Here is a 12,500-nt window from a genome sequence, read left to right as displayed (position 1 = left end):
CATTTTCTTTTGGGTTTTTACGTTTTTTACGGGATTTTGAGGATATGGCTTATTTGTTTTGTATCTTTATTTGGTTAGGTGTTTACGAAATGCTTTTATGCGTTTGTTTAGAAGTGTTTTTGGCGGGATGTTCCGCGTTTTTTTTTTATTTAGTAGAGTATGACAATGACTAATAAGAAGCTGAAAACAATTAGAACCAAGTTAATTCGTAACATTAAAATTTCGTAAAACGAATTTCCAAAAATCAGTCATGCAAGAGATGCATGGCAGCACGCAAGCAGATATATCCATACAACAAATGTATTTAAATTGCTTTGAATTTGATACGATGAATTCACATGCACACACACACACACACACACATATATATCTGTGTGTGTGTGTGTATGTATGCATGTATGTATATGCGTCTCTCTCGCTCTCTTTCCCTCCCTCTCTCTCTCTCTTCTCTCCCTCCCTCCCTCTCTCTCTCTTCTCTCCCTCCCTCTCTCTCTCTTCTCTTCTCTCCCTCCCTCTCTCTCTCTTATCTCCTTCTCTCTCTCTCTCTCTCCCTCTCTCTTCTCTCCCTCCCCCCTCTCTCTCTCCCTACCACAGCTGAAAAAAAATCGCCGATACTGACCCACCGACCGAACCTAAACCAAAGTCCCCTAAAACCCCAGCGCGTCCGCCCTTAGCTGCAGAAGGCGAGGCGAGAGGAGGCGATGGCGCGAGGACCCTTGACGGCGAGGCAGCTGTTCCGGCGTCTCGCTCTGGTGCTTCTGGCGGCGGCGGCGGTCAGGGAGGCGGCCGGTGCCCAGCTGGCCCCTGCGTCCGGTGGGTGTGCTTGGTACCTGGTGTCGTGCCCTTCTTGGGTCAGGACTTGGAGGTTGGGATCATGGTATAGGATCTTTCTTTTTTTCATTCGTATGTATGTAAATATATATATATATATATATATATATATATATATATATATATATGTATGTATATGTATATATATATATATATATATATATATATATATATATGTATATGTATATATATATATGTATACATATATATATATATATATATATATAGATAGATAGATAGATAGATAGATAGATAGATAGATAGATAGATAGATAGATAGATAGATAGATAAATAAATATATATAAATATATAAATATAAATAAATAAGTAAATAGATAAATAAACAAATATATATATATATATATACATATACATATATATATATATATATATATATATATATATATATATATATATATATATATATATATATTCATATATATATATATATATATATATATATATATATATATATATATATATATATATAAACACACACACACACACACACACACACACACACACACACTCACACACACACACACACACACACACACACATATATATATATATATATATATATATATATATATATATATATATATATATATATTTCAAACACACACACATACACACACACACACACACACACACACACACACACACTATATATATATATATATATATATATATATATATATATATATATATATATATATATATAAATATATAGACATATATAAACACACACATGTGTATATTTATATATATATATATGTATATATATATATATATATATATATATATATATATATATATATATATATATATGTATATATATGTATATATATATATATATATATATATATATATATATATATATATATATATATATAAACATGTATGTATATATATATGTATGTATGTATATATATTAGGAGTGGAGTAAACATTGTGCTTATGAAATTAGTACATCGGCGATTGCCAATACCATCATTAACTGTCTTTATAAAAATGTATCATTGTGTTACTCTGTCGTAGACACATCTAGACGCATGACAACTCGAGTTCCTATTACAACTCCTTCTGTACATACATCTCTTAAATTTTTGCTACCCGTAAGGCATACATAATCTGGCCTTCATCGCAACACAGCACAGTTACCTAACATTAACGTCAGTCAGTTTATGCATTTCATTAACTTCCAATAACAGTGCAGTCATTTGACAGACCGGCGCAGGCTACCTGACGCAGGGGCCGCCGTCGCCGCAGTGATGGCAGAAGCTCCTCAAGAATATAACTCCGTCTTTCTTGTCACTGATGGCACTTCCGTCAACAACATCCTGGAGGTATGTAGTCCGGATACTGAGAGAGATAGATAGATAGATAGAGAGAGAGAAAGAGAGATAGAGATAGATAGATAGATAGAGAAAGAGAGAGAGGGAGAGATAGAGAGAGAAAGAGAGAGATAGAGATAAAGAGAAAGAAAAAGAGAGAGAAATAGAGAGAGAGAGAGATAGAGAGAGACAGAGTGAGATAAAGAGGGATAGAGAGAGAGGAATGTATTCCGTAGCATTTCATTAGTGTTGAAGGCGGGATCAAAGAGCACTGAAGGTTTCGGGATGTTGAACATTCGTCCAGTTTCTTTATGTTTCTTTTTACATCGATCTATTTATTATTTTCTTTTCTTCCATCGATCTGTTTATTCATTTTATTTCTTTCATCGATCTAATTATTCATTTTTCTCTTCTTTCATCGATCTATTTATTCATTTTTTCTTCTTTCAGTGATCTATCTATTCATCTTTTTCTTCTTCCATCGATCTATTTATTCATTTTTCTCTTCTTCCATCGATCTATTTATACACTTTTCTCTTCTTCCATCGATCTATTCATTCATTTTTCTCTTCTCTCATCGATCCATTTATTCATTTTCATTTCCTTGTTTGCATTAAATCTACAAACCCTTCACTCGTCTTTCCTAGAGTCTCGGGCAAGTGACAGGCCTGTCTGGCGTTGCTGTCATGGAAGTGTTGCCAGATCAGAGCTTCAACGTCACCCTGAAACACGCGGTGACACTGACTCGAAAGGTAAGGAAAGAGGCATGTTCGAATGCTGGTATTACTTATTTTGATGGTAATGATAATTATAACAATATTAATATTAATGATAATTATTGTAATTATTATAATCATAATGATCATTAACACTATTATGATAACAGTCATTTTCTCATACATCTATCACACCCTTGCTGTTTCCGCGCACCAGATGAGGAGGTCTTCCAGGGGAGTGACCGTGGTCGTGGCGAGCGACGATCCCGACTTCCTCAGCGCCTTCGCCCAGATGGCAGACGACGGTCGTCTGACGGTGTGGGAGAACAGGGTCTTGGTGGTGACGAGACTCGAGAGGCAACAGTTCCTGGCTCTCATGAAGAAGCTCTGGGTCCTGTCCATGCTGAACACCATGCTGCTCAACGAAGATGATGATACGATTGACTTGAGGTGCAGTTTAAGACATGAAGGTGGAGATAATGTAGAAAGGCTATTGATAGTAATAACTATTTATTGTTGTATTCCCCAGGTATGGATTGTACAGTCATTTCCCGTACGGCCCAGGTGGCGCCCAGACGGTGCGCGTTGCCACCTGGACGCCTCGGGAAGGGTTAGAACTCCTGACGCACCACCCGCTGTTCCCAGAAAAGTACACTGAGTAAGTCTTCAAGATGGGCAGTTTGATTTATCTGTGAGTAAATTATCAAGAGTGAAATCGTTGAGATAGGGGATGATCTATATATTACTTCAGCCAAAACTATAGCTTCAGCCAACTTTTCCGGAAAAGAAAGGAAATTTTAATGACATCAATCCATTTACAACCCGTAGCTTCCATGGCGCGCCCATCCCCTTGGCCCTGTGGCCCTTCCCGCCCTATTGGGAGGAGAAGAAAAAGGTGGCACCAAATGGCACTGTATCGACGAAGATCTCTGGCAGAGCTTTCCTCATCCTGGACACCATCGCCAACCACCTCAATTTCACCATCGGCGAAAGACTGCCTTCTTCTTCTCCTACGGATGTAAGTAGGCCTATATTTTGTTTATGCTCTTGTTTGATTTATATAATCCACCAATCATTCTCACGCGCAATTGTACACAGCGAATAAGGGCAAGGCAGGATCTCTGAATTTCTAGTGATAGATTAAAAAAATAGATCTACGTGCTGCAATCGTTTTGATGATGACGACTCTATTGGCCCAGACCATCTCGAGAATTTTCGTTTTAACTAACCTGTCAGTCCTTACACACATGTGAGATTTACGTCGAATAGGTTATAAACAAAACAGTGAAGGAAAGAGCAGGGAAATACACGATAATGTAAAGGTCTTTTCGCTTGACTGCTTCCCCTGGGCAAAATGATAACCTAAATGCAGTAGTAAAACGGGAAGATCTTCGGCAAAATCGTCATTGATCTCTTGTGTCCCTTCTCGCTGTGGCTGTGTTCCATTCCATATACCTACATACATACATCATACATAACTCATATCAACCGTGAAAATCATGTTCCTGTAATTCATACACGATTCTCTTGGTTTAGCTGATGAGCCAGTTATTCAACCGCCAAGCCTTGATCAGCCCAATGAAACTGGCTCTCCTGCCCCACCTGGCTCTGCGCTACGACTACACCTTCATGATCGAGGAAGCCACGCTTACCTTCTGCATGGCCAAGCCCGAGCTGAAGCCTCGCTGGCAGAACCTCTACTACCCTCTTGGCGACAGCGTGTGGGCCTCCATCATGGCGCTGCTTGTGGTAGTGCCGGCGATGTTTTTCTTGGTGAGAATAAGGGTTTAGGTTTGCGTTGATGCCGGGTAGTGTTGGAATTTTATATTTGAGTATGTGTAGAGAGCGGGAGAAGGAGAGAGAGAGGGAGAGAGAGAGTGAGAGAGGGAGGAAGAGAGAGAGGAAGGGAGGAAGAGAGAGAGGAGAGAGAGGAAGGGAGGACGAGAGAGAGGAAGGGAGGACGAGAGAGGAAGGGAGGACGAGAGAGGAAGGGAGGAAGAGAGGAAGAAAGGAGAGAGGAAGAAAGGAGAGAGAGGAGAGAGAGAGAGAGAGAAAGAGAGAGAGAGAGAGAGAGAGAGAGAGAGAGAGAGAGAGAGAGAGAGAGAGAGAGAGAGAGGGAGACGGAGAGAGAGAAAGACAGAGAGAGAGAGAGAGAGGAAGAGAGAGATAGATAGATAGAGAGAGGGGGAGGGAAGAGCGAGAAAGACAAAAATGACCAATAAACGAACGGGGATAGCTAACTCCACACATAAAAACCAACACCAAATCTCCCTCCTCCTCCCTCGTTCCCTCGCAGATCACCAAACCCTGGATGGCAAGCGGAGCGAGGAGGAAGTTCAGCCCCGTGGTGGCGGCGCAACAGGTGCTGGGGACGCTGCTCGCCCAGAACTTCTCGCTCCGCCTCCCCGCCGCTTCCTCGACCCGCATCCTGGCGGCTTCCTGGCTCATAGTCGCGTTCATCCTGGGCTCGGCCTACCGCGGCAACCTCACCGCCTTCCTCACCATCCCCAAGCATCCCCCGCGGGTCGAAGGCCTCAGGGACCTCCTCCAGACCTCCGCTAAGTAAGGCGTTGCTGGCTATCACGTAGCGGGGGTAATATATTGTTTTTTGAGTGAAAATTCTTGCGTTCACATTTTCATTTTGTTTTTCATATTTTCTCATGTTCTCTTTTGTTGCTTATCTCTGGATTCATCCCATTTATCTTATTGAAATCGTTCTTTTCGTAATTTGTGAGCCATTAAGATGGTTATTAAAACATTTAATTGAGGATGTCCAAAACTCCAATGAGATTTTATTCTAGTTATCTTTATGCAGGAATGATCGTAATGAGAAAATCGTATTACAAGGCAGCCTTTATTGTCATGATTTTCATCCCCATTATCGTTGCCAATTCCCGCGCATTGCATTTTTCCCTGTCTGGAGAGTACGCCAGCTGCGCACCGGAGCTCCTGAGGCACCAGCTTTAAGGGTGATGTCCATTCTCAAGCGCGTTAAAGCCCGGTGTAAGCTGAATCGTAAGAATGTTGTATCATTTGCTGCTTGGTCATCGATTTCTTTATATATATATATATTCTGGACTAGAATTTTATCAAGAGTTGTCTCTGATTTTTGGATTTGGCAGATTCTGTGCATTTTAAAGAGGTATTTCTAGAAGGAATTTGTTTTTTAACGCACTCGCACTTGCTGTGGAAAAAAAATCTGGACATCCGGGAGAAGTCGGTGACAAGTGGCGCACTTTCCAGTCTGGATTTCCCTACATACGTAAAAAAAAAAAACAAAAAAAAAAACACTACAAACACAGTTAAATATCAAATAAATAAAAACTTGAATTAAGAAATATAACAATCAATACACTGGAACACAATCTTCCCCTCGCAGAGTTATTATGCCTTCAGACCTTCGCTTGAACTTCTACACGACCTTCAAGGAATCGAACTCCAGCATGTCCAAGAAGTTTATTGAGAGAACGTACTTTGTGGACACCCACCTGGAGGGCATGCAGCAGGCACTCAAAAAGAAGTGGGTTGGCTTGCCTGTGGGTGCGAGTTGGTGGAATATTTTTTCTCTCTCTTTTTAGATTATGTGCGTGTGTGTATGTGTGTGTGTGGTATGTTATTATTGTGTGTATGTTGGTGATGTGTGTTTGTGTGTTTTATTATAGTATGTATGTATATGTATTCACTAATGTATGTCTTTATGTGCAATTATTTTATTCCATGTGCAGTTATCATAAATACACGCATGGACTTTCTAAGCGAGCCAGTTTCATGGACTTAAACTACACTAAACTAATTGAACGAGCCAGTTTAATAATAAACTAAACTAAACTAACTAAACGAACCAGTTTAATAATGGACCTTCTAAACGAGCATACCATACCTAACAGCCTACCACTTGATCTAAAAGTAAACTGAATCTCAGATAACGAACCCAAAAGGACACAAATCATTCATTACACAAGAACTGAAAATCGCCAAGAAATCATGAAACCGCATCCTTATCTTTTCGTCACAAGATCCAATCATTTCGCTCAAATCCGTCCCTTTCAGAGAAGCCTTCGTGTACGAACGTCTCTTCACGGAACTGATGATCATCAAAAACTTCACCAACGTTGACGGATCGACGCCCATGTACGTGGTGAGGGAGAATCTCGTCCCGGGGTACTCTGCCTGGCTTCTGCACCGCGACATGCCCTTCAAGAGGAATCTGGACAGGTGTATATTGGCCTTTCATGAGGTGAGGACATGGCTGGTACGGTGCGTCTAGTTTGAGGAAAGGAGGAGGAGGAGGAGGAGGAGAAGAAGAAGAGTAAGAAGGAGAGGGAGAAGGAGAAGGAGAAGAAGAAGGAGGAGGAGAAGAAGAAGAAGGAGGAGAAGAAGAAGAAGAAGGAGAAGAAGAAGAAAGAAGTAGTAGTACTCTGCCTGGCTTCTGCACCGCGACATGCCCTTCAAGAGGAATCTGGACAGGTGTATCTTGGCCTTTCATGAGGTAAGGACATGGCTGGTACAGTGCGTTTACTCTTAGGAAAGGAGAAGGAGAAAGAGGAGAAGAAGAAGAAGGAGGAGGAGAAGTAGGAGAAGAAGAAGGAGAAGGAGAAGAAGGAGAAGAAAAAGAAGAAGAAGGAGAAGAAGAAGGGGAAGAAGAAGGAGAAGGAGAAGAAGAAGAAAAAAAGGAGAAGAAGAATAAGAAAGTAGTAATACTCTGCCTGGCTTCTGCACCGCGACATGCCCTTCAAGAGGAATCTGGATAGGTGTATTTTGGCCTTTCATGAGGTGAGGACATGGCCGGTACAGTGCGTTTACTCTTACGAAAGGAGAAGGAGAAGGAGAAGGAGAAGAAGAAGAGTAAGTAGGAGAGGGAGAAGGAGAAGAAGATGGGTGAGAAGGAGAAGAAGAGGAAGAAAAAAGTAGTAGTAATAGAAGAAAAAGAAGAAGAAAAAAAAGAAGAAAGAAGAAAAAGAAGAAAAAAAGGAGAAGACAAAGAAGAAGAAAGAATAGAGGAGGAAGAAGAAAAAAAACGGCAACTCAGCCCTGATTTCAGGGGTCCTATTTGCATAATCCCTTTTTTATGAGAATCATCTGACACATAATACATTTGGTCATGCAAGCTTGGTATTTCAAAAGTGCTTGAACCTTATCTTTTTCGAATAAGCCTTATATTCATTTAAAGAACTATATGACAAAGCATTGTTTATATTCGCATGGTCTTCATAGTAAAGAAGAGTGCAAATACAAATAGAAAGTCTTATATAGACCTTGAATACAAATGCCACGAAGACCGACACCAAGCATTTCTCTCGACAGTTTGGCCTTATCAAGCGCTGGAGCAAGATCACGCTGGACGAGGAGAAGCAGCGGTACCTCAAAGGGCGTCGCCAGCAGGAGACGCAGCAGATAGAAGTTCAGGAGAAGGGAACCCGCAGAAGCGCCCTTCAGCCTCTCTCCCTCCTGCACCTTCAGGGTCCCATCTTCCTCCTCGCGGGGGGCTTTGTTCTCGGCGCCGTCGTGTTTCTCTTGGAGGTCCTTCAGCCTTTGGTCGGGGCGGTCGGCGAGAGCTCGAGGAAGCCCTCCGCTTCGGTCGGATGAAGGCCTAAGGTGCTTCAATGGCGGTGTTCGAGAAGGCGTTTGCTTTGAACGGCTTTTATGCCTTGTATGCTTCGGTAGCAGACTCATACTGGCCCGCATTTGATAGTGACTTGCTGTTGACTACACATGTTCATACATACATGTAATACACACATAGATGTATGAACATGCATATACAATATGTGTGTATATTCACACACACACACACAAACACACACATACTCACACACACATACACACGCGCAAACATCATAAGTTATAAAATATGAAACTGAATATATATAGGAATTATTTACATAATATTGCATTATTGTTTTATTGCTTCTCCCCGTTTGTTCCTCGTGATTCAAATTCTCATTAAACTATATAACGCATCATTTCCTATGCCTTTCACTCTGTTTTTTCCTTTGCAAAAAAGAGAATAAAAAATGAAATTTAAACATTAGTGTATAGATCAACTTATGATATAAAAGGTACGTATAAAACTGGATATATAAATTTGCACCCCCCCCTCTCCCTCTCTCACGCACACATGCAGAGAGAGAGAGAGAGAGAGAGAGAGAGAGAGAGAGAGAGAGAGAGAGAGAGAGAGAGAGAGAGAGAGAGAGAGAGAGAGAGAGAGAGAGAGAGAGAGAGGCATACAGACATATAGAAAGACAAACAGATAGGCAGACAGATACAGAAGCAGAGAGAGGTAGATGGATAGGTAGATAGTAAGAGAGGGAGAGAGAGAGAGAGACTGAGTTAAAGATAGACTTACAGATAGAACATAAGAACAAAAGAACGGAAAAGAAAAAAAAATATCCTTCAAACATAATCGAGCCACCATTGTTGTCTGAATTGCATAAGCTGCTAAATTCATCACCAGTTTCATAATAAAAATGAGCCGATATATAATACAAGGGTGCTAAAGCATTATTTAACAAATGTGCCATTGTTTTCCGCTTTGAATTAGACGTGCTGTGTATTCTTTTCTGTGGTTTTTCATTGTAGTCTTGTTGAAAATAAGATTATGTCTAATGTCTCATAAATACGTCTATTACAGGTTTCTGGAACAAAATATACTCTTTTGGTGCTTTTTATCATGTTTATTGTTGTAAGTGATTGATGGCAAAATACAGAAGAATTAAATTTAAAATAAATCTACTAAAATTTGGATAAGCTATAAAACATACAAGAACGATTTATTGATTTGTAAGCATAGGAAGAAGTAAATACAATGCAGGAGAGATGGTGAAGCAGAAAAACAATATTTGCCAAATATTTTTTTTCTGTTCGTTATCCAGTCGTCATCAACATCGAAGGAAACCATTACCAGCTGTGCGAGTTACTTCTTCAGAATCCACGAAGCCAAGATCTCCACGCAGAAGACAAGGCTTGAGACGAGGAGGCCGAGCAACAGCAAGAAGATCGGGCCTTGCAAGTGCGTCAGGGTCAGCGCCATGATGCCTTGGCTGCTGCTGTCCTCGCTGTCGTCATCCGAGTCCGTCTCGTCCGAAGCCGTGCCTTGGACTTCCTTTTTCCGGTTTGCGTTCCGGCGCTGTTTGGCGGTGCTTTCCTGGCGCGCCTCCTTCAGGATGTCTTCGGTCCATTTCTCGATCAGACCAGCCTGTGGGACAAAATGTTCATACTAACTCAAAAAGGATAGCTAATTATGCATTTGGATAACAAAGGGAAGGTAGATATTATACATATATACAAGTCAAGATATTCCTGTATAATTGTATTAGTGTTCCTATACTTTTATGACGTCGACAAGTTTATTGACAAAAACTTACATCTCAAAACGAAGAAGTAACAGGTTATCCTTACTCATTGTGTGAGAAAGACTACCTCCTTGGATACATATTTACACCGACCCTAAAGTAAACACCCCACCACTTCCCTACGGACCCGCGCCAGCACCGACACTTACAGCCTGAAAAGCCATGATAAACTGGTTGAGCTTCTCCTTGTACGGGACGCCCCAGGGGATGGGCCAGGCGCAGTAGGCGGGCAGGATGTTCTGGCCGGCCACGTACAGCCTGGTGCTCCCGTCGGCGGAAGTGAAGTGCTCCTCGATCGCGAGCTTTAGGGACATCCGCTCGTAGAAGTAACCCTGGCTGTAGTTTAATATAGATGGTGAAATTATGTTAGTTTAGGTTATTTTGCCAGTGTTTCCTCCATTTTGTGTCTGGAAATCGTCCTACCTTCCTGCTTTCGAGCCTGTGGTCTCTGTGTTACATCTCAGTTTTGATGAAGAGCGAAATATACAGATTCATATTTAACAGATGACTGAAAAGGCCAAATTTGCACCTAAATATTAGCGTAACATTAATTTTAAAATCTACAATGGAATCTATTAAAATCTACAAAGAGAATCTTAATTATTTCACTTTTTTAAACTGTTAAGGATTTCATAAAGCAGTAGTTATGGGTTTGGGAGCGTTACACTTATCAACAGTCGAAACAGTTGAAACGAAATAGAACTTGACGTTTCGAATCTGTCGATAGATCCTCATCATACGAAGCAAAACACAAAATGGATGTAATTTTGATTTTTCCTACGTATGATAAGGGTCTCTTGGCGGGTTTTATTTCGATTCTACAGTGTCAGTGTTTCCATGATTATGACTGTGTTTGCGTTTATACCCCTTAGATTTAAGATATTTGAAAACATCCATAAAATAGACTGCCTGTAAGTACAATTGGAATGAAATAGATTCTTATTATTCTAACCGACTTACCCAAGATCAATAGCTTCTTGCAGTCCGACTTGGAAGTTCGGGACTAATGTCATGCGACTTGCAAGGGTCGTGTATAAATAAGAATCCGATTTCTTGAAGTTGTTGTAGAAGTCAACGACATCGGGCGGGTAAGTCGCTCTGGGAAGGAGACGGACAGAAATTTTAACAAATAGTTTTTGTTTCGATCAGCGCCTCCAAAATCTATTTGTTTTCTTTTAAGTCACATACACACACACACACACACACATATATACATCTCTCTCTCTCTTTCTTTCTTTCTTTCTTTCTCTCTCTCTCTCTCTCTCTCTCTATATATATATATATATATATAAATATATATATTATATATATATTATATATATATATTATATATATATTATATATATATATGTATATATGTATATGTATGTATATATGTATATGTATATATTTACATATATATATATATATATGTATATATAGACACATATGTATATATAAATATATATATTTATATCCATAAATGTGAGTCGAAAACAAAGAAAAAAATATTGATAAAAGGTTTATACAAACTGAGCATTCCTTAGCAATCGAAAATGGATTCCATGCCCGCACACTCATTTACCATCTGCTACACAACATCACCCTTCCATGAACCCCTACTTCGCCCCTGTCCGTATGAACTGCTCGAGGGTTTCAGGTCGATCCGGGTACTTGGGAATGGTGAGGAAGGCGGTGAGGTTTCCCCTGTAGGCGGTGCTGACGATGAAGGAGAAGATGAGCCAGGTAGCGAGCAGCACCTGAGTGGAGGAGGTGTCATAGCCTCGCCCTGAGGAACTCTGGCTCACGAGCGACCCGGCCACCTCCAGCACCAGCCTCTGCATGCTTCTGATGCTTTGGCTTCCCATCCGGGCCCCCGCCTTCGTGATCTGGGGATTTAGGTGCAGTTGCAAAGAGGGAATAATCCAGTAACAATGTTATAAGAAGGAATAACATAAGAAGGAATAACAACAATAATGTTATTGATGTTACAACTCCTCCTGATAAGAAGGAATAATTCAACAACGATGTTATAGATATAACTCATCCCGATAAGAAAATATATTTCAGCAAAAATATCATAGATGTTAGAACTCCCGATAAGAAGGAGTAATTCAGCAACAATGTTATAGATGTTACAACTCTTCCCGACAATTATTCGATTCCATTCACTCTAAGAAGCTAAAACAAGAACCATTTGATTACGCAACCTAGATAATAGAGCTAACTAGGATTAACACTGGCTTCACGGGAAGAAAGGAATGGTAGTTACACATAATCTTGT

The 12,500-nt window shown here is 40.4% G+C and overlaps 2 protein-coding genes across 2 annotated transcripts in view; one reads left to right on the top strand and one right to left on the bottom strand.

The window, feature by feature from the left end:
• The first annotated feature begins 663 nt into the window (after window positions 1–663).
• On the top strand, window positions 664–8,828 carry LOC113817389 (ionotropic receptor 21a). The gene is made up of 12 exons (XM_070137544.1): window positions 664–813; window positions 2,063–2,181; window positions 2,817–2,921; window positions 3,103–3,335; window positions 3,415–3,543; window positions 3,714–3,903; window positions 4,422–4,658; window positions 5,182–5,447; window positions 6,265–6,405; window positions 6,936–7,100; window positions 7,353–7,374; window positions 8,190–8,828. Exons 1-12 carry the CDS (start codon window positions 702–704, stop codon window positions 8,469–8,471), a joined length of 2,001 nt encoding a protein of 666 aa, XP_069993645.1. The 5' UTR covers window positions 664–701; the 3' UTR covers window positions 8,472–8,828.
• A 787-nt stretch (window positions 8,829–9,615) lies between these two features.
• Window positions 9,616–12,500, bottom strand: part of LOC113817388 (ionotropic receptor 21a-like) — a 10,790-nt gene continuing 7,905 nt past the window's right edge. Inside the window, exons 9-12 of the mRNA XM_070137474.1 lie at window positions 11,840–12,105; window positions 11,198–11,335; window positions 10,387–10,573; window positions 9,616–10,080 (exon numbers count right to left, since the gene is read on the bottom strand). Coding sequence (XP_069993575.1) covers window positions 9,799–10,080; window positions 10,387–10,573; window positions 11,198–11,335; window positions 11,840–12,105 — 873 coding nt within the window. The 3' untranslated portion in view covers window positions 9,616–9,798. The remainder of the gene's footprint in view (window positions 10,081–10,386; window positions 10,574–11,197; window positions 11,336–11,839; window positions 12,106–12,500) is intronic.

Source organism: Penaeus vannamei, chromosome 23, assembly GCF_042767895.1.
Source record: "Penaeus vannamei isolate JL-2024 chromosome 23, ASM4276789v1, whole genome shotgun sequence".
Classification (NCBI taxonomy): Eukaryota; Metazoa; Arthropoda; class Malacostraca; order Decapoda; family Penaeidae; genus Penaeus; species Penaeus vannamei.
The sequence above is the reverse complement of the archived record's forward strand: the minus strand, read 5'-3'. Positions and strand labels throughout refer to the sequence as shown.